This window comes from Lemur catta, chromosome 10 (genome assembly GCF_020740605.2).
Source record: "Lemur catta isolate mLemCat1 chromosome 10, mLemCat1.pri, whole genome shotgun sequence".
Lineage (NCBI taxonomy): Eukaryota > Metazoa > Chordata > Mammalia > Primates > Lemuridae > Lemur > Lemur catta.
The window spans coordinates 42,361,009-42,384,832 of NC_059137.1; the positions used below are offsets into that span (position 1 = coordinate 42,361,009).

The window sequence follows — 23,824 nt, forward strand, 5'->3', positions numbered from 1 at the left end:
AGATCATCGGGCAAAAGGAATTATCATACTGGCAGAAGTACTCAACCCTGAACATCTTGAGGAGGTAGAGTTGCCACTATATAATAGGGACAGGGAGGAGTCTGGTCAGAACTCAACTTTAACAATAAATAGTAAATTACAGCAACCACAGCCTGACTAGGACATAAAACCAGAACCTCAGACAAGCAGACTAAATCATTGGAAGTTACCTGGGGCTGAGGGAATTCTAGAACTATTCATAATTGTAAGAAGAGGTAGATGATAAATATCCAGTATGGCCCCAGGACTGCTGCAGAAATCAGAATTGTAGTTCTCCTGTAACCCTCCTCTTATAAGTTTTTCCCCAGAAGTTATGACCAATAATCAATTATCCTGAAGAATCCATGACAGGATATAAGAAGATCTGATGGATCTCAGCAATACAAGGGGTGGGCTGTAGTGGATAATGTCGGTGTCCACCCACATGTCCCCAAATCTGTTTTTATTAATACCATTTTTAGGTACTCCTGGCATCAGTATGTTTCACTTCCAAAGCTGGAACTAAGGGCAGTTCTCTGAGAAAAAGAGCTGCCCTCAGCTTCCCACAGCGTACAGAAAGAGCCAGAGGAAACTGGAAATTTAACCCCTCTGGCGTAGCCTTTAACCACTGTCTAACAACAGCAAGAGATGAAAGCTTCAGTTCCCTTACTTTGGGCTGGGACAACCCTGAAGCATGATTTACACTCCAAAGTTCCCTTGAAGGATCAGACTAAATCTCCACTTCTCGGAACCTTGCCTGATACTCACCCCTACTCACTGTCCTGTCTTTCCCTTTCCTGCTTCCCCCACTTCCTTACTTATGTCCTCTGGGAACGCTTCCTTAATACATCACTGGTACGCAAATCCTAGTTTTGGAATGTGCTTCTGGAAGAGCTGATCTAAGATACCTGTCAACACACACTTTATAGCATCAATTCAATGACCAAGCCTACAAAACTGTCCTCAAGGTAAGCTTCATCACCCAAGGAAGCATCACTTTTCCAGGGGCAAAACTGACATTTAAAGAAATGTTAAAGAGCTTGTTATCATCATTTCATATTTTACAGATGAGGAAATTGAGGATCAGAGAACTTAAGCTATTAAGCTATGATTACATACAAATAGTAAGTAATGGTGTTTGTAGTCAAGCCCTTTTTTTTTTTTTCCGCTTCAGAATCCTTGTTTCTCAATGTCACCACCCTGGCTAGAGAGGAGAATAGTAGAATAGTACAGTCATCAAATCCTGAGAAGATACTGGCGTAACTCACCCTGAGCAGTAAAAGAAAGAATGAAAAGGAAGGGCAGATATAAGACATAGCTCAAAGAGGGGAAGGCATTTATCTGATTAGGTGTGGAGTAAGGAGAAAGGGACTAAGAAAAGTCACCTATGACACTTTACCTTCCAGCCCGGGGACTGGAAAGCTGAGAGTGGAAACTGGTGTGTATGCAGATGAGAGAAGAGAGGAGAGAAGGGCACATGGCCAGGGACAGTAGAAGCATAATGTGTCTTTACTTGTCTCATCCCCTTAGAAGCTTTTGAGAAGAATAATTTTGCCCATTTATGTGCAAATCTGCAGCATTCATTCTTGTACCAATCATGTCTGGTAATTACTAAGATGTTGATTTGCATTAGGGCCAGATGCGGGGATCTATGGACACAAAGAAGATGCCTGGTAATTACTAGGGTTCAAATACAGCCGATCAGTGAATACAGAATGCAGAGAGCAGCAATTACCAATGGAATGCTTGCCAAAACAGACGCATCTGGCCGGCAGAAGGAGAAAAAACCTTTTATTTAGAAAAAGTGTCAAATAAATTACACCCTTTTCTTGTCTCTGCCTTTCTTAGAAAGATTGTCCTTTAATGAGATTATGGAAAGACAAAATAGCTGATAAGCTCCAGCAATTTAGGGGAAAGATTTGTCCAAACTGTTCTTAGAAAATTAGCCCCATGGCCACACAGGTTCCCTTCTCCATTTTCGTGGCCTCTGCATTTATTCAAGCTCTCCTTGACCTCATGCTTATTACGCTACAAATCTATATATTATATAATAATGACTCTCTCCATCTCCAGGGTTATCTCTCACCTTCCACTTTTCACAAACTGAAACCAAACTGCTCTTTCTAAATCCCAGACCTGGTGATGCCACTTTCCCTTTCCCGTAACCCCTCAGAATCCTTCAGTGACAGCCCATCCCCACCTGAATGACCTAAACTCCTCTCTCCAGCGAGACCCATGTCAGGATTTTCATAGGTTATAAAGAATGGCCAACAGCCCTTTCCCTCATGGAACCCCAGATTTTTACATTTTGTGGGCTGAAAAGTTTAAAATCCAATGACAGAGAGTGATTTATGGATGCCACCATCTATCATCACCCTTATTCCATAGAAGAAAGGACATTTCAACACCGAAAGAGTAGAAAAAGTAAAGCTAGAATAAAAGACAGTCCTTTAGGTTTCCCTAAAGTTTCTGTGGCCTTGATAGAACACTGGCTGATGGAACTTGGTTGTAGTACAGTTGTTTGAAATGGCTACGTGCCTTTACAATTGGGGAAGTGTTTTTCTTTGTTTGTTTGCTGTTGTTGCTGTTGTTTTCTCCCTGGGGAGTGCTGAATGCCTAGAAGCACTTGATGTGCTTGAGAGACAACCCTTAAATACTTGGCCATTCTCAGTGTGATCCGTCTTCCTGGCCCTGCTTGCCTGATCACCCTGGATGAGTCAGCTGGCCCCATAAGAAGGGTAGGGGGCTGTCTTTTTAGACAGCTCAGGGGACAAGGCACACACCCAGCCTGTGCTGCTGCCACTGCCCCCAGGTGACTTGACAGAACTGCTGCAACTCCCCATAGACAAGAAATGACTCCCTCTTCTTGGGGCCTTGAAGATTATTGAGACTTTTCCACTCTCCCTTCTCTGGCCAACCCTGCCTAGAATACAGAGAAACTGGAACCATGAAGTCCCTTCTCTGGGTAAAGGTCTTTCTCTTTCTCCCCCACTGGGTGGCCTCTGGAGGAGGACAGACAGCAATAGAGATTATATGCTAGCCACAGTCTGCATCTGTGTTTCTGTCTAAATGCATCTAGAGGAGCAATGAGCTATTCCATCCCTTGAACTAGATAATGAGTCCTTAATCAGAATAATATTCATAGAATCTAAGCTGGATATAGAAGTAAAGAGAGGAGAGGGCTGCTGGATGAGGAGTGAGTGGAGAGATCAGGAAATGTGAGGTTCCCGTGGGATTGAAGAACAAGGATAGTAGGAGCATCCAAATTAGAGAGCTGCCAAGAGAGAAGGATATGCTCAGAAGGTGATTTGTTTGAATGTAAGCTTCCTAAGTGTTCCAGCTTTTTGTTGTTGCATAGCAAAGTATGTCAAAATTTAGTGAATTAAAACAATACCCTTTTTATCATACTTCATGATTTTGTGGGTCATGCATTTAGGCTGGACTCAGCAGGACAATTCTTCTGCTCCACATGATTGAGGTCACTTGGTGGGGTTCAGCCGGTAGCTGGGCTTGTCAACAGGGACCGGCCAAGGTCATGTCATTCAAAACACACCTAGTGCTTTGGGAGGGACGGCCAGAAGGCTGAGCTCAGTTGGGCCCCTCTCCTGCTTAATGTAGTCCGTGGGGTATCTCTAACAAGGCACCTCTTATGTGGAAGCTCAGGAAACAAGAAAGAGCTAGTATTCTGAGCCAGGAGGGTAAGCGGCCAATTGCTTAAAGCTTGGACTAAATTTTCTTATTGGTTCATATATTTGGTGGACTCTCTTGAATTTTCTGAGTAGGCTATCATTTTTTCTGTGAATAATCACAATTGTATTTCTTCCTCTCCAATTCTTATATCTTCTATTACATTTTCTTGCCTTTTTGTACTAAGTAGCACTTCTGGTGCAAGATTTAATAAAAACACCTAAATATTTGCAATCTGATCCTTTACAGAATATTTACCTATCTATGCTTTAGACCATAAATTTAAATGTTAAAAAAATAAAAAGAATGAAACTATAAAAGAACTATGACAGAAAGGCATATGAGGAAGGCACCTATGTAGGGCTACCTCACATGGGGTGTCAGGGCCTGAGACGGGTGAGAAGGGCATCTGTGCAGGGAAGGAGGTGACAGCAGCAATGGAAGATTGACTCTATACAGGGGGACTAATCAAATAAGGAAATAGCCCATTAAGTATATTGGAAGCCAAGTTTCTCACTGTCAAAGGGAGTTACAAATATGTAAACAGATGTTGGCCTGAAATTGAAGGTAATTACTTGAACCCATGGTTTTCAACATGTTAAGGCAGATATAAAAAGACAGATGTAAATGTGTGTATGCATATGTACACATGTGTTACATACACATTTACATCCACACATATAATATATTCCCTATCTCTGTCTAGACAGTGACATTCCAGTTCAATTAGTACAACTAGAGCGTAGATCTTGGCATCCAAATACGATTCATCACTCAAAGGAACCAGAGATTCTTAGAGAAATGGTTGGTTCCAAGGTTGCGGCAGGGAAAATCCAAGATGAATACGGAACAATGAGTATGGAATGATGACTACCAAAAGCCTGGAAAACGTTCACATGCTTTGAAGTAGAAATTCCACCTTTAGGGGATCAACTCAAGAAGCTAATTATAAATGCTGAAAATTTTTAGACATAAATATGGTAATTACTTTATTATCTATAATAGGGAAAATTTGAAGCAACCTAAATAATGAACAATAGAGTAAATGACAAAGAAAAGTTATGAACATTCATAAAATTGCATGTTGTACAAATACTAAAATTAAGTTTAAGGAAATACTTTTAATGTTAAAGTACACATGCAACATCTGGATCCAGTTATGAGTACTTCTATCTGAGATCCAGCTCTTCATTGCAGAATTCTAGACCCCCTCCTCCCACACCTCACATAACCCAGCATGTATATCAAGGCTCTGAGGTGTGCTTGGCATTCTTCTGGTCTCGTTTGCTGCCTCAAGATGTTGACTTGCTGTTCTGAAATACCATCTGTCCTTCAAGGTTTATGTCATTTAGCCATGCTACTCTGTAGCACCCGACTCCCACTATCACCTTTTGTCATTCTCTAAATCTACCCTAATTTACTGAAGGTGTTGGCACTTATTTCCCTCCATCCCTCTCATTTCTAAGTCTTAACCCCTCCTAGGGAAGGAACTTCACTGTCCGTATAGACAATGCATCCAACAGCTTGGTCTCTCTGTGTACTTGACATCCCCAATGCCAACAGTCTTCCGTCTAATCCAATTCAGCAATGCGAAGCCACATTCTTGGACCTCGTTATCACACTGTTCCAGGTTTGAAATGTAAACTCCCAGATGTCATTGTAAATCAGTTCTTCCACTCTTTTCTTAGAAAACTCAAAGTTCTGGTTTTTCTATCCTAATTATCTACCCTGTTATCCTGAATGTTTGGGTAACCATCAATTAGCAACCTCCTTATAACTTGGATTTCGTAGCAGTTTTTAAATAACACCTAATTCAATGATTTTTGCATATACAGATTACATAGTCTTCCCTTTCAGCCTTTCCTTGCTTCGTCTACTAAGTTGTAAATAAAAGACCTGATTTTAAACCTCAGTATTTAACATCAACAAATATTTCTCTTTTAGTATATAAGTCACTATGTTAGAAAAATGCCCTTGCTTTAATGCTTCAATTAATCTAGAAGTTAAACAAACAAAAAGCTCAGGCATCCAAAATGATGTACAATCAAGGTTTATCACTTAACCCAGAGGGCACTGTAAATTCTTGACAGTCCCACAAACAGAGAAAAGAGATTACATTATGTTCAAAAGAACTTCCTTGTATTTTACTAAGATTCCTGTTCTTTGAAAATTAATGATCCTGCTTCTTCTCCGAGAAAACACCAAATATCAGATGATGCCAGTGCAGCAGGAGGGGCGGAGGGGGGAAAAAAAAGAAAATTAATGATCTTGTATGATATAGTAACTTTTAATCAGCTGAGATATTCAGTTAAAGAGAAGCTCAGCTCCCTGACCATCTGATGAATCAGAGTTCATTGTTCTCACTTTTACAAAATTACAGTGATGTAGCTAATCATGTATTTTATTAATATTTTATTTTATGTAGCCTGTGAAATTACTATTCATATTTAAGGAAAATAATGTTCACATTAATATTGTAAGCAAGTTTCAGGGGCTTATATTCATGGACTGTGATAACTAATTTATACCTTGTGGAATTTATCTGCATTTAATTCTGCATTCAGAATTTATCTGCATTAAATCCTTGAAGATTAGGATGACTCAACATTCTTGGAAAACAAGTTTTGGACCATTTTATAACATTGTCTTGTTTCTGAATATTTGTATGTTTTCAACTTTATTACCTCTTCTACTTGTACTGACCTACCTAATAGGGTACTGTTGTGTTCTGACTTTTGAAAAATGGATATATGAAAATCTTACCACCTCTAATTCATTTAGGCGTGAAGAAAAATTATATATTGTACATATAAAGTAAATAAATTCAACCCCCCAAAATGATTCGTAAATATCTACTTGCTGTGAAATTTAATTCCCCCATTTTCTAGATGAACAAATTCAGGGTCAGAGAAGAGATGACTTGCCCAGGATCACAAAGATAGGAAGGGATCAAGCTAAGACCCAGACACATGCCCTCCTACTCTTGTCCCACTGCTCCTATGGGAGAAAACACAGAAATGGGAGAGGGGTTTGTCATCTAGATGTGGTCCAGAAACATGAAAGTGTGCAAGAAATAATGTCATAGATTACAAAATATATCTAATGACATTCTTGGTATTAGCAAAGGATCCTTCTTAGGGTCTTATTTAAAGACTTAAAATATTATTTAATATATAGAGAATAAATATACGCTTGATTTTTTTAAAAGAAAAGATTCTACTATATTGAGTAACATTAATAGAATATCTACATTTTTGGAAGGGTGAATTACAGCCCAAAATTATGACCTCCAGAGAGGACACATTCAATTTTAGTTTTCCATAATCTCTTCCCAACATCCCAAAGGGTTTGTGTATCGTATAACTTCTGCTAGGGCTGCTGTAACCACAAATGAAATAGCTTAAACAACCGAGATTTATCGTGTCACAGAGCTGGGGATTAGAAGTCCTAGATCAAGATATCATCAGGATTGTTCCTCCTGAGGGCTGAGGGAGAATCTGTTCCGTGCCTCTCGCCGAGCTTCTGCTGGCTTGGTGGCAATCTTTGACATTCCTTGGCTTCTGTATCACCCTGATCCCCTCTGCCTCCATCTTCCTGTAGCATCCTTCTGTGTGTACCTGTGTCCAACTCTCCCCTTTGTATAAAATCACCAGTTATATCGTATCAGGGGCCCATCCTACTCCAGTATGACCTCTGGTATGACCTCATCTTAACTATTTACATCTGTGACAACCCTCTCTCCAAACACAGCCACATTCTGAGGTGCTGGAAGTTAGGATTTCAACATGTGAATTTTGGGAAGACACAATTCAACCCATAACATCCAGTGATATATTCTAAAAAGAGTAGTAGTCATAGGACAAAAGAAGATTAGAATCAATTTTTAAACAAACTTATCGCAGGGCAAAGGCAATATATGTAACCTAAACATTTTTACCCCCGTAATATTCTGAAATAAAAAATTAACTTAGCTGCATTAAGTCTAACATTTTCTTTAAAAACCTACCATATGTGCACTCTACCAATTCAATTACCTGCGGAAAGCATTTGTCACATGAGAAAATAAAAATAACAAAATCGTAAATAAAGCCAGTTGAAAAAAGAAAGAAAAGAAAAGAAAAATATTTATCCTAAGAATATGGGAGGACTCAGTAGAGAAGATATATGATGAAACAACAAAGAAAAAATTTTATTTGTGTCATTAGAAAATGGTAAGTTGATTTTTGGCACTTAAGTGCTTCCTGAACTAAATATTAGTCAAGTGTTTTATTCACTCATTTATCAAGCACCTGTTATGTGCCATGCATTTCGCCAAATTTGGGGCACACAGTAGTAAACATGTTTTTCCAGCTGGCTCTGGCTCCTATATATCACCAGGTACTGGTAATTCCACTGGATGCCACCTTTCCCCTGGTACTTCTGTCTTCTTCCAAGTTTCATCAAGGCTGAGCTGCGTCACCAAAGCTGTGTGATGGTTTGCAGCAACACAGAGCGAGCTTGCTCCAGGTTTCTCTCCTTTTCTCTGTTGCAGTCTGTTAGAGAGATACCAAAGCAAGGGGCTCCAGAGGCCGGCTGGCTCTTTACGCATATCTGTTTTCCACTGCCCAGCTTCCACATGACAATGGGCTAAGGTCTCCAAACAGTGGTCCACGTGGGACTGCCTCCCTTTGGTTGACTAAGGCTTTGATACTGGGCCTTGCTTGCCCAGACTATGTTCCCTGAGGATAAGTCCTCTCAGCTTCCCCCATCCTTCTTATGCGCTTAGACGCCTGGTGGGTCTACTCTTCAGGCCACTAGGCATGCTCAGTAGAGAACCCCAGGTTGGACTTCATTTGCGAGCCTTTCATTACATGAAAAAACTTTCAAGTCCTTTTAAAATCATACTTTTTTTCCTGATACCTCATGTCATTTGGATTATGAATGTTCTTTAATATTGAGAGGCTAGCATCAACCATAATTATAATTGAGAGAGGGGAATTTAGGTGAGCCTTTAATATCATGAAGAGAAATATTGTCTGTTTGATTTCTTGTCTCTGTTACTTATGACTAGAGTTATTACATGGCTAATATATGGATAATATTATCTATACCTAAGTCTTCTTCTGACCAATTAAATGTTAGATTTTCTCCATCTGTGTGTGAAGTAAAAGATGAGTTTCATTGATAAAAATGTTTTAAGCAAAACAAATACTTTACATTTTATAAAAAATATAGGGCATAAAATATAAGAAAGATATTTCAGAAAACTTTTCCTAAAGAATTATAGTTAAGATAGTCCATGAACCAGAACTTGCAGGGCATTTGGATTGAATCTTGGTTTCTCTGACTAGCTTTTAACAGATATTTTGATTGCAGTTATCCAAAAGAATATATAACATTGTAATGCTTTGAAAACCAAAAAGATCTGTTAACTATCAATAATATTAGTGGTTCTTTAAAATCCACAAACCAATAATTCACATTATTTCACGAAAATATATTTCTTAACTTCCATAAAAAAATCGTGTGATGATGGTTTATTTTAAAAAACTAAAAACCGTCATAGTCCCAAAGATAAAATGGTCTTCAGATGAAGTCACAGAGCTCTTGGGATTTCCTCCCCAGCATTCTGACTTCCATCCAGCAGTGATGTCATAATGTCCTGGTCAGTCACAGGACCTTTTGGGCCACAGAAAGGAAGCCCCTAGAAGAAGCACTAGATTACTGGATAAATCACAATTTCCCAATGAGTTTTATATTGTTTATTTTATTATCTGGGGTTTTTTCCTCAGAGAGTAGCACTTTGAAGCCCACTAGTACAGGTGAGTAAGTGTTTAAAACTTTTAAATAGTAGGTAAGAAGGATGACCTATAATCATGAAAAATTGGTATATGGCAATTTTCTACAAGATGATATAAATTTTATTGTTGGAGATATGGTATAATTAGATTTTCAATATCTGCCTTAAATCCTCTGTGGGAAAAAAAATGCAGTTAGGAAAAAAGAGTAGTAAAAGAAATGCATATATTTCTGATCCATAGTGTGTCATACTTTTTTGTTAGCATTACCCAGAATGATGCCTTTAGATGAAGGTGAACATCACCAGGAAGAAGAAAACTATAAGGACGACGCTCACAGTGGTGCTCCTGCTAATGAGAAAAGTGGCAATTATTACAGAGATATAAAACAATGTAAGTCTTTGAAGTTAACAGCAATACATGTACAAAAGCTGATCATACTCATTCGATTTATCTTAGCTCTCCTTTTTAAACTCCCATAATCATTTTATTTCCTACTTCCTGAATTCCAATTTACCCATACAGAATTTTCAGTGTATAAAAGGAAATCCTTATTTCCTACAACTCTTTTCATGAGATGTTACGAAGTTTAACAAGATTCTCTTGGTAATTCTTTGTAACTGCGCTGGTTCTTCATGGCATGGTGGCTTTTTATTCACGTTATAACAATTGACCAAAATTTGATGGAGAGGTAAGTAAAATTTATTTAGAGATGTGTACCAGTTTTCTAAGGCTGCTGAAACAAAGTACCACAAACTGGGTGGCTCGAAAACAACAGATATTTATTCTCTGACAGTTCTGGAGGCTCTTTGTCCAAAAATCAAAGTTTCTGCCCATGAAGTAAAGGCTCCCACCAAAGCCGCTTGGTGAGAATCCTTCCTTGCCTCTTTCAGCTTCTGGTAGCCCCAGCTGTTCCTTGGCATGTGGCAGCATCACTCCAGTCTCTGCCTCCCTTTTACATGACATTCTCCCTGTATCTCTGTGTGCAAATTTCCCTCTTCTTATAAGGACACCAGTCATATGGGATTAGGAGCCCACTCTACTCCAGTAGGACTTCATTTTAATTACATCTGCAATGACCTGCTTTCCAAATAAGATCCCATTCTGAGGTACTGGGGGTTAGGACTTTAACATATCTTTTTTGAGTGGACACAATTCAACCTATAACAAAGTGACTTCTAGATGTTTGGAAGGTCCATGAAAATTTCATTTATAAGTCATCATTCCTCATATGGGCTTCCTTTCCATGTCCTTATAAGGTGTACCATTCTAAAAACTGAAAAGTTCCTAAGAAACTCTTATTAAAAATTAAAAATTAAGATTAAATTTAATTATTCTGGCATCTCTATTCATATTAATCAATGAAAAAATAGAAAAATAATGAAGATATATATACACTCAAGTGCTTTGAAAATTATAATGCATAAGTTGTATTTCTATTTTTTCCTTGATGAATCAATATCACTCTTCTATATGTGAAAAAAATCCCTGATACTCAGAGAGATTTCACAGTTACCAGGAAACAGAGGCAGGAGTGGTATCTAACCTACCACTGGACTCTTTCTACTATGTGTAGTCTGCCTCTACTGTGTGCAAAATGGTATAACACAAATCATGTCTTCTTCAGGATATACCTCTATTTTAATTATAAAGAGGATCAATAAATCAAGTGCTTGGTAATTACTTCAATTAAACAAAAAATCTCTTTTACATTTTATACATACTCCCCCCACCCACGCATATATAACATAAATGGAATTATACTAAAAAATTATACTATGACTTGCTTTTCTCATTTAATAACTCTGGATCTCTATCACATCTACCTCATTATTTTTAATGGATACATAGTATTCTATAAAATGATGTTCCATAATTTATTTGTTCTCTTGTTAGAGAACAATTAGAGTATGTACAGTTCTCCCGTTGTATGTTCTTCTCATATACAGACTTGGGTGTATCTCTCTTTGTATTCCCACAAAGGAAGAAATGAATATGTATGTGTATATTAAACATAAACACATGCATTCAGGTGTATATAAAATTTTCTGTCATTCTATGAGATTTTGGAGAAAGGAGACGTGTGTATTCAGTCTACCATCTTGATCCAACTTACTTTGCCCCTTTTGTTGGGTGAACGTGTACATTAGTTTTGAATTACAATGAACCCCACTGATGACATTTAAAAGCAGGATTCTTTATGTGTATATGTAACTGTGAGTCTATATGGGGGACCTTGATTGTTATTGAACTATATGCTTTTTTAGCTGCATATTCCTTAGTCTAACAGAAGGATCAAGGATCAATGCTTCTCACTTGATTTTTTGATAATGTCAATACAAACAGTAATAACATTGCACAGCTATAAATCTACTTCGGCACCTGTTATGCAGGTACATATTTTTCCATAAATGTCCTTAATAATAACTTCTCAGAAAGTGTTGTTTAGCAAAAGGATACTAGTATGGCTTTTTCCCTCATGAATTTTAGATTTGTCCCTTGCCCTACTTTCTTATTTTGCAGATGCAAAAATGACTCAAACACTTTTTATCCATTTTTTTAGGAATTAGTGCATATATTTTTTTAAAAAAAATCAAATGAGAAAAAATGTAAAGAAACAAAAAATGACTTAGCTAGTAGCTGAAGACTTTTGATTTTATGTTTTTAGATGTGTTGACAACACAAAATCCAAATGGCACTGAATCTGAAATAACTGTGAGTGCAACAACCGATCTGAGATTGGCTCTAAAAAACTGTAAGTACCGAAAGGCACCATTCCACATGTGAAAGCCCTTAAAGTGGGGTCTCAAAACAGCACTAGAGTGTCAGGGAGGACAGAAGTCTTAGTTCCTCAACAAGACTAACACTTTCCCTTTGAAGTAGATTCTATGATCTGGGATCCAGCTGAATTCTGGGCCTTCCTCTTGGTTCTTCTCGGGAGTCCACCCACAACCACACTCTTGGAGCTCCACAGTCATTGCACTGATCATTTCAGAAGCCAGGGAGGTTCTTACATTTCTGAACCTCATGTATTTGCTTCATGTGGAAAGAAAAATTAAATAATAAGTAAATTTAGGATTCTAGGAAATTACACATCTTTCTTAAACCCACATTTCTTAAACCTCCTTTCTGGGTTTTACCTTTAGCTTTAAATAGGGAAGAGAGAATGTTTCTGGCTATGGCAATTTCAATATTGGGAAAAACCAGACTCAGTAATGCCTAATTATTAATAAAGCTGGCTTGACGATAATGAAATATTTTGAGCAATTTCAAATGAGACAGTGACATTTAAAGGGCATACATTAATTAGGTAAATTACTCATGAGAATCTTGCTTGTGCACAGCAAGCAACATCTTGAGTTGTTCGGGCTGAGACGTGGAAAGCCAGCTCTTAAGCGGACCAGGTACCTTAAATTCCCATAGGATATGGGTTACTGAGGAGAGCACCCACAGGAGAGACTGCAAAATTCTAACTTCTAGTCCATTATTCAGGCCCCCAGAGGATTGTCAAGGAAAGTTGGATTGGAATAAGAAATTCCTGCCATTTTAAACGGGGCTGTGACGGGAGGAGGCAGCTGACACGGTGGGGATGCTCCAGAGGACCATGCCCCTAAGAAAATGGAGACCACCAGGATAATTTTGACTAAGGATTGCTTGCTTAAGTAGAGTCCCTAAAACTCTGAAGGAAGCGGGGTAAGCTGAGGTAATCTAGATGCTTTTCTCCAGCGTCTAAGGGTTGCATAGCAGAGTTTAAGGATTCCTTACCAATTTTTCAAGTCCTGCCTGAATCATTATCAACTCCAGTAACAGATTCCTTTATCAATTCTTTCTTGTCAGCAAGATACCTATAATGGGTTTGTGGGCTCCATCTGAATTCATTCTGCCTCTCTGTAGAACTCCTCCTGTCGTGGGGCACCCTATACTCCATGTGGGCCTTTACTGACTCCTGTATTAAGCAAAGTTAACTGAAATGGCCATCTCCCTGGGGAAAAAATGGCCCTCCAGTCACAATTGTTCCCGAACACTCTCTTAATGGCATACTTCCAAAGGGACACATTGTAGACTGAGATATATACTAAATTAGGTCTCAGCATCCTGGATTTGTAGTTCCTAATTTTTATATCCAAACCTCTGTTTCCGATCTACGAGCACACTCATGCTGCCTCCCTTTCTGGTGTCAAACCGACCGGCAACCAGGCTGCTCTGGACAGAGAGGACCGTTTCAAAGCCTGTGCAGGGAGCCATCCGGAGCTAATCTTCTCCTCAAATAGATCTTCCTCACCTTTAGAGGTGGCCCCGTGTTTCCTGCTTTTTCTCTCTTTCACACATTATGGGCATGTGAATCCACCTTAGGCAACCCATTATCACAAAAACTGTATTTCTTCAATACTATGTTCTTTTTCTTTATTTCAGGAAAATGTAACTGTCATTCTCTTTCATTTCTTCTCTCTTCTTTGTTCCATTTTTAGCTTTAAAATATGCCTAATCAGGCTGGGCAGGGTGGCTCACGTCTGTAATCCCAGCACTTTGGGAGGACAAGGCAGGAGGATTGCTTGAGGCCAGGAGTTTGAGACTAGCCTGGGGAACATAGCAAGGCCAATTAGCCCCCAAGGCAGGAGGATCCTTGAGTCCAGGAGTTTGAGACTAGCCTGGGGAACATAGCAAGGCCAATTAGCCCCCAAGGCAGGATAATCATTGAGTCCAGGAGTTTGAGACTGCTGTGAGCTATGACTGTGCCACTGCATATGTCCTGGGTGACAGTGGGAGACTCAGTCTCTAAAACAAACAAACAATAAAATACGTCTAATCACAGATATTTAGTCAGTATTTTTATATGCCATTAATCCTTTTTCCCTTTTCCTAGATAAACTCAACACTACTGAAAAACCCACCAATGAAGAAGCTACTCAAGAACCCCCTCATAAAAATTTTCAAAGTATTAAAACTACTATACTGTATTCATACCTGGAGTATATCATTATATGACTTAAAAATTTAAGTTTCACTACTCTGAGAATAATATAAAGTAATAGCATGCCTAAAGAATTTATACTGCTACATTTTAAAGTCACTCTAAAATTCTTTAAACAGTAAATGTGTAAGAGCCAATTTTCAAATGTACCTGACAAGGGATAGGAAGTGATCTTTTTTAGAAATAGAATTTTATTTTAATAAAAATGAATTACATTTATATCTATATCAATCATATTTTTGAATTAATGTATTTATAAATATATAAAATATACTTATATATCTATAAATATAAATTTAAGCTTATATTTATTATATTTGAATATATTTTAAATATTATTTATTTTGATAATAATGTAAAAATTTTTACCTGCTTGAGGAAAAAACATATCTCTGGTTTGGTTAGAGTCAATTATTAGTATTTCCTAAGATTATTCAAGATGGGGGTTTGGGAGTGAGAGGCTACAAAATCAAAATCACCATTTCATTTTCCTGCCAAGAATATTGTTCCTTATAAAATATTTGTGAAACCAACCCAGGATGACTCTCCTCTATGGTCTTGAATGGTGGTCTGATTGAAGACAATGGATACTTACCTGTTGTTACATGAAACCCTATTTTCTCCAGTTCATGCAATCCAAGTATGTTGAATTAGTTTGCATCTTTAACACTACTAAAAAAGGTATCTACTTTTTTGGTATGTTTAAAATGGAAACCTGATCATCCTGGTATCCTTCTTCTTAAATGACTTTAGTAATTTACTACTAGGTTTGGGGTCATGTTCAAACTTCTTAAGCAAGCATTCAAATCCGAAATGATCTGGCCACTGTGAAAACTTTCCAATTTCATCTCTGGTCACATTCTCCAACTACATTCTTCACTCCAGACTACCTGAAACTCCCAGAGCCTGCTGAACCTGCTTATGACTCTGAATTTGCTCATAGTTAGAATGAGTTCTTTCTTGCCACGTTTGCCTAGTAAACAACTCTTAGTCCTCTAAACCTATATTGGAGCATCATCTCCCTTTTGAAGGGTTGCTGGCCTTTACAAGTTGAATTAGGCCCTGTGCATACCACCTGTGCATTGTATTAAAGCTTTCATTGTCCTGCAACATAATCAACAATGGCTCTTGTCTGCATACAGAATAAAGGTGGGTTCCTTGAGCATAACTCCTGTGTCTTGTTCAGTTGTATAACTTAGTGCCAACCACAGGGTCTGGAACATGGTAGCAGCTCAAAGTATAAGTGCTAAATGACTAAATTAACAAATGAATTAGTGTTACTAAAGCCAATTGCCTTATTGTGTTATCCTGTTCTCTCGCTCTCTTTTTTTTTAAAAACAGGAACAACCCCAAATGTGCCTGCATTTTGGACAATGTTAGCTAAAGGTAAATTCATACAGTTAGGTAGCTGTGAAAATGTTTTGGTTTTCTAAACTCTTGTGTAAGAAAGCCAAGATCAGTCTAAATACTTCTCATACAAAGAGTCAATAGGTCAACATTTTGCTGCCACATGTAATAAGTAAATGCAAAACAAATCCAGAAAGGTAATAAAGTGTCACACATTTTTTAATCACCCCCGCAAATTTTTTATTCTCCTACAATGTTAAAATCTAGTCGTTCAATTTAATTTATTTACAGTTAAAATTTTTAAATAAGGTTTTTGCCCAATACAGTCCCTTTTTCTGTTTGGAGCACTGTGTACGTAACCATGTGGAGATGCAAGTATAAGTGCAAAGCACATATCAAAACATATGCATTCATAAAAGTAATGTGTATATCATAAATATATAAGCATGTGTGTATAATGTAATGTACACCATTTCTATGCATGTGTGTATAAATGTAATATTTGTGCATATATAGATGTATATATGTATAAATGTAATACACATATCACACAGACATATATGCATTATATATGTAAAATATATACCATATTCAGTTGATCCTCATTATTTGCATATTCTGTATTTCTGTTTTGTAATTGTATTCTGTCTCATCTACTCACTAATATTTGTCACTCTAAAAATCAATAAGTGCAGCACCTTCCAGGTCCTTTGTGGACATGGCAGAGCTTTGAACATTTTCATTTCCTGGCACACACATTCCCAACTGAGGTGTAGAACAAGGCAATAATCTGCCTTCTTTTCTCAGCTCTCATATTGTAAATATGTGCCATTTTCGCAGTCCTTATAAAGCCATGTTTTTTACATTTTTATGCTTTTTGTTGACTATTTTGCTGTTTAAAATGGCCTCCAAGTATAGCATTAAATTACTGGTTAGTGTTCCTAAGTGCAAGAAAGCTCTGATGAGCCTTATGGAGAAAATATGTGTATTAGAGAAGCTTTCATTCAGCAAGAGTTAGAGTGTTATTTAGTATGAGTTCAATGTTAATGAATCACCAATATATATTAAAGTATCTCTACACAGAAATACACATAAAACAAGGTTATGTATTGATTGGTTAATGAAAATGCTGTGACCAGACTCGATAGAGTCTAACCCTGTATGTCCCCAGGAGCAGCAGTCCAGGATTTGCTAATTCAGGGTTTATGGTGACTTCAGAGAACATAACTACCATGAACAATGAGGACAGACTGTACATATTATACACACACACACATACATATACAATAATTTTAGCAAGTGAATGTTGTTTACCATAACACCTATTTATTGTTTCAACAGCTATAAATGGAACAGCGGTGAGCATGGACGATAAAGATCAATTATTCCACCCAATTCCAAGTAAGAACAAAGTACCTCAATTAATAGATACATAAATACTCAGACACATTTTAGTGCCTGCATGGTGATACTAGTTTCCCTCATACAGTACAGTATATTTAAGTGAGTATCGTGGTGGCTAACATCCTATCAGAGAGGACATTGACTGCTTAGGAAAACACAGCTCTTAAGCACTCTTCTCCAGTTACATTTTGCAGATAACTATTACCATTTCCCTGTTCTGTAGTTTTTATTCTTGAAACAGGTAAACCAAATAGAGTAGAATATATAGAATGCAGTCTTTTAAAAATAGACTTTTACAGCAGTTTTAGGTTTAAAGAAAAATTTAGCAGATATACAGAGTTCCCCTCCCCAGTTTCCCCTACTATCAATATCTTGCATTGGTGTGGGACATTTGCTACAATTTATGAACCAGTGTTGATACATTATTACTAACTGAAGTCCATAGTTTACTTTAGGGTTCCCTCTTTGTGTTATACAGTTCTTGGGGTTTTGACAAATGCACAATGTCATGTATCCACCATCACAGTATCATACACAAGTTTAACTGTCCTAAAATCCCTTCTGCCCTACCAGTTCATACCTCTGTTCCTCTCTCCCCTAAACCCCTGCAAACACTGATCTTTTTACTGTCTCTATAGTTTTGTCTTTTCTAGAATGTCACATAGTTGGAATCATACAGTATGTAACCTCTTCGGATTGACTGATTTTACTTCGCAATAGGCATTTAGGATTCCTCTATGTCTTTTTGTGGCTTGATTACTCATTTCTTTATATCACTGATATTCCATTGTATGGATGTACCCAGTTCATTCACCTATTGAAGGACATCTTGATTGCTTCCAATTTGGGCAATTCTGAATAAAGCTGCTATAAACATTTGTGTGAACATAAGTTTTCAAGTCTTTTGGGTAAATACCTGGGAGAACAATTGTTGGATCATATGGTAAGAGTACATGTAGCTTTGTAAGAAACTACCAAACTTTCAAGGTGGTTGTACCATTTTATATTCCCACCGGCAATGAATGTGAATTCCCATTGCTGAATACAATTGTCACTAAAGGATTAATTATATTTATAAAGAATTTATCTGAATAGAAAATTTTATGACAAAGCAATATGTTAATTTCCCCAAAACCTCTTTCCTACAAATGAATGATTGAAAAATAGCATCTGATAATGTATCTAAAATCTGTCTCCTCTGCTCTAAACTGGATTATTTGACAAGTATAGCCATTTGTCTTGTGGGGCTTCAAGAAAATGGAGTGATTCTTCTTTATTTAGAAAAGTTATATATAGGAATGACAAATGCTGGGTCATTTTAGAAATACTTTGTCATTTCTCTTATTTAATATTTAAGTGATTAAATTGAGCTCAATTGATTTTATTGTTTGTTGAGCACATACTACATGCCAGATGCTTTACATACATTATGTCAGTCCTCACAGCAACTCCATGAAGTTGGTATTATCTCCATTTTACAGAGGAGCAAACTGAGGTCTAGAGAGAAAACCTGTCCAAGCTCGTAATTAGCTTTTCTGTAACTTCCGGTGATTAGGAATTCCAAACCCTTCTCTAGTTCTGATATTAACTTGATAAATAAAATGTACTATGAGCACACCTCTTTATAAAAAACATTTTCACATGGTAAAATAGCAATTCAGGAGCCCAGCCCATTTTAACATAATTTATTTCCAAAATAATCAGCCTCAAAGCCATAGAACAGTCATTGACACCTGTATACAACTGTATACATTGTACTTTACTCAGTCTGAGGCCACACTTTGACAATTACAATTTTTAAAAATCGGAGAATACAGACATGGCAGTTTGTCGTTGCTTATTATCTAAACATCATTACCTAGAAAATAGTTAAAAAAAAAAAAAAAGAAAGAAAACCTTTGTAACTTTTGGGTTTGTAGGGGGAAGCCAGGGTGAAAGGAAACAAATAACAACATGGTCATCTAAAATCATAATTATATAATGTTTATTAAATCAGATATATGTTCAGGAAAATGTAAAATTTGGCAATAAAGATATATCTTCACTAATAGATTTGGTAAAAAGTCTTGATATCTCTGGATCCAGATATAATTTAACTTATTTTAGAAAGTTAAATAAGTTGTTTCCATTTCTCTTTGTAATGTCTATTACACTAGGTTTAATCTTCTCAGTAATAAAGTGGCAAACAAAGCTCTTAAGTCTCATAGAGAAAGCATTCCATACCCTATCCTTTTACCTTAAAAGAAAAATGAGTACATGTCCAACAGTAGAACATACACCTTTCCCTTCTGAAGGACTAGTTCCTTGTGTGTTAAGTCCATCATTTTTAATGATAGATTATTTAAACTGGTTTCTAGTAAAGTTGGGGAGAAAGATTGCTATGTACACATTTTGACATCTGGTAACCTGAGGTTGAAACCACTTATTCTGTGCCATGGGCAAATTCATAAACTTCTGTGATCCTGTAAAATGGAGCTAAGGACAGCTCCACCAGGATTGCTGTGAAGGTTAAAGGAAAAGTTAAGAGTACTTTACCATAGGGAGTAGCTTTCTCCTTTACGTTGCCTGGGAATGGGGGGAGTGAGCAGTGAATATTCCAGATGGTGGAGGGCTTCTCTGCACTTGCTTTGCAATCTTTACTCCTCAGGGAAACACAAAGAACACACAATTTTCCACTGCATTTTCTTTCTTTCCTCTCAGAATCTGATATGAATGCCACTACCCCAGCCAAGGAGACAGAGCTAGAGAATCTTAAGATCAAATTAATGCTGGGCATCTCGTTGATGACCCTCATCCTTTTTGTGGTCCTCTGTGCATTCTGTGCTGCCACACTGTACAAACTGAAGCAGCTCAGGTAAGTCTGCAGACCTCTGCAGTCTCCATAACTTATGCATGATCTCAAACTCTCCCCCTCCTCTCTTAAGTAGATTGTTAGAAAAATGTGACCCCAAAATTTCTCTATAAGGTATTCAGTTTGACTCCATTTCCCCTATTCAGAGGGAACATGGGACTGTCCCTCAGTGAACATCTTACTTGAACTCTTCTCCAATATTTTATTTTATTTTTCAGTTTTCATTTTGATTTATAAATGTTTTCTATTTAATTAATTTATTTATTTTTATTTCAGAATATTATGGGAGTACAAATGTTTTGGTTACATGGATTGTTTTTGTACTGCTTGAGTCAAAGTTATAAGCGTGCCCATCACCCAGATAGTGTACACTTTACCTGTTAGGTATGATTTCAACCATCCCCTCCAGCCCCCTCCAACCTGCATGATTTCCATTGAGTTTTACTTCCATTTGTGCACATAAGTGCTGATCAGTTAGTTCCGATTTAATAGTGAGTATATGTAGTGTTTGTTTTGCCATTCTTGTGATACTTAGGAGAATGGTCTCCAATTCCATCCAGATTGTTGCAAAAGGTATTAATTCATTTTTATGACTGAGTACTCCATGGTATACATATACCACATTTTATTGATTCACTCATGAATTGATGGGCACTGGGGTTGATTCCACATGTTTGCAGTTGTGAATCTTGCTGCAGTAAACATTTTAGTGCAAGTGTCTTTTTGAAAAAATGATGTTTTTTTCCTTTGGGTAAATACCCAACAGTGGGATACCTGGATCAAACAGTAGGTCTACTTTTAGTTCTTTGAGGAATCACCATACTATTTTCCATAGAGGTTGCACTAGTTTGCAGTCCAACCAACGGTGTCTAAGTGTTCCTTTCTCTCCATATCCACACTAGTATCTATTGTTTTGGGACTTTTTGATAAAAGCCATTCTTCTCACTGCGGTTAGGTGATATCTCATTGTGCTTTTTATTTGCATTTCCCTGATGATTAGTGATGTTGAGCATTTTTTCATATGTTTATTGGCCATTAGTCTACCTTCTTTTGAAAAGCTTCTGCTTCATGTCTTCTGCCCACTTTTTAATGGGGTTGTTTGATTTTTTTCTTGCTGATTCTGCTTGAGTTCTTTGTAGATTCTGGTTATTATTCCTTTATGGGATATATAACATTTTTATATTTTCTCCCATTCTGTATGTTGTCTGTTTGCTCTGCTGATTGTTTCCTTGGCTGTGCAGAAGCTTGTTAATTGAATCATGGGACTGTCTCTCAGGGAACATCTTACTTGAACTTTTCCCCAATATTTTAGATAGTCATCTAGAGACAGAAATAACCCTAGTCAATTGGAAAGGATGTAGAGACTCTAGATAGGCTTCTTCTTTTTTTGTTTTTTTTTTTCCCTCGACAGCCTTGGAGCAAAAGGGCTATATATTCTGGTTCTAAATAGCACATCTGCTCAGCATCTAACATTTTTCATTCAAGCAAACCTTGGGACCTTCCAAACACAGCAAATCTCTGTCACATTTACACCTTGAGTCCTATCCATTAGCTCTTATAAAAATATTAAATTCAATTCAAGCCTGATGAGGGGATTATTTAAAAAGTAACAGACTACTTTTGAAAATCCTAACAGACTTGCTTAATGTTCACAATTATCATTAATTCCATTCTTTTGATTGTGGTGTTTTGATGAATGGTATATTTCTCTGGTCCATTAAAACTGTATTTTTACCCTAGGTATTTATTCCCCCTAATTTAATTTCCTTGCACATGTTTCTTATTTAACTTTTATTAAGGCAACTTTTATTGTTTTAGTAAACTGGTTTCAAATCCTAGTCTTGAAATTTAAAACATGCTTCATTCAAACAAGTATTAAATATAATAAAATTACAAGTAAAGAAAAACTATATGTCATTTATATGTTACTAAGTAACTAATACATTAGACAGAATTTATATATTTTAATTTTTGTGAATGCTTTTCTAAGTTGAACAACAAATGTATGCAATTAAAAACACTTCTTGATATATTTTCTTTTCTTTTTCAGTTATAAAGGTTGTGGTGCTCAGTACTACCCCGTCAACCCACAGCTGGCCACTATGTCTTACTTTCATCCATCAGAAGGTGTATCAGATACATCTTTTTCTAAGAGTGCAGAGAGCAGCACATTTTGGGGCAAGAATTCTTCACATATTAGAGATTCAGGCCTAATAACATCAAAATCTAAAACTATAACTGATATGACTTCCACAGGCTCAGAAGATACAGGCATGAATGATGAATTAGATTGACTGAACTATGAGAAACCAAATGAGGAAATCAATGATGAAGAATAGAGAACTTTAATTCTTTTGTCATAAAACTTTCTTTGTGTCTCATATTAATGTCATGATTTTGAAACTCTGCTCAGACATTTAAATATTCTGGTGTCTTGAAAGAAAGATACACTCAATAAAAATTATCTTGGTTATAAAAATTGAATGGAAAAAATACAGGAAAGAATTTAAGATATAGAAAACTCGTCAAGTAAAAACAATCCTGGACAGTGACTTCTCGAAGGTATTCATTCTAGGCAATTCTCTTTTCAATGAGGAGATTTAGATATTTGCTTCCCTGGGGGGATTCTGAGGACTTTCAAGTCATTCATTACTACCTATGCACTCCACCACCGGTGCTGCCAAAGCCAAAAGAACACACCTGTTCATGTTTTATTGGTAAATAGTTGTGCCATCAAGAGATGAAACAAAATTAGTGGTAGAAACTCCTGGCATTCTTGAGTTAAAAGCCATCAGGGCTGCTCTCACAGGACAAACAGTAAGAATAAAAGATATTTTTCCATTTCTAAAGAATCCATAATCATTTGAGATAACGTAGTGTTCCACAAGAAAATAAGAGGGGATCCCAGCAGGTAATTTCCTAGAGGGGGACTCACTGAACTTGAATCTCTTTAGAGCTGAAGCACCTTTTTCTCTTCCCCCAGGCATTTGGGATCATTATGTTCTATATCTGGAGAGAAGCAAAGCATCTCAAAGACTCATTCAAGTTTATTAGTGACTTCTGAGATTATCCATGCCCAGAGTATTTCAATTTACAAAGAAGACAAATGGACTAGGGATAACGTTTCCCTTTTGGAAATAAGTTTCAAATGGAGGGATTTTAGGGGTATCCATCATGTCTTGTGTGGCTATGTGTGGATGTGGGGAGAGAACTCAGGGCAGGTTTCATTGCCCTCCTCAGGTTTTGCCATAACAATAGCTTCCATTGGCCGGGTGCGGTGGCTCACGCCTGTAATCCTAGCACTCTGGGAGGCCAAGGCAGGTGGATTGCTCAAGGTCAGGAGTTCGAGCCCAGCCTGAGCAAAAGCGAGACCCCCGTCTCTACTAAAAATAGAAAGAAATTATCTGGCCAACTAAAATTATATATAGAAAAAAATTAGCCGGGCATGGTGGCGCATGCTTGTAGTCCCAGCTACACGGGAGGCTGAGGCAGTAGGATCGCTCAAGCCCAGGAGTTTGAGGTTGCTATGAGCTAGGCTGACGCCACGGCACTCATTCTAGACTGGGCAACAAAGCGAGACTCTGTCTCAAAAAAAAAAACAAAAAATTCAGAATAAAAACAATAGCTTCCATTTATTGAGGGCCTACTTTATGCTAGTCACTTTATTACATGGCACCACATTGAATTCTAATTCAACTACCCTACAAAAGGTGAGTTTATTTTACAGATCAAAAAATGAAAACTCAGGTAAGTTTGCCTAAGATCACT

At 37.2% G+C, this 23,824-nt stretch overlaps 1 protein-coding gene across 1 annotated transcript; it reads left to right on the plus strand.

The window, feature by feature from the left end:
* The first annotated feature begins 9,430 nt into the window (after positions 1-9,430).
* EQTN (equatorin) lies at positions 9,431-22,497 on the plus strand. The gene is given in 7 exon segments (XM_045562417.1): positions 9,431-9,506; positions 9,747-9,875; positions 12,151-12,237; positions 15,796-15,840; positions 17,143-17,202; positions 19,906-20,059; positions 22,107-22,497. Coding segments are annotated over 7 exon segments (795 nt in total). The 3' UTR covers positions 22,351-22,497.
* The last annotated feature ends 1,327 nt before the right edge of the window (positions 22,498-23,824 follow it).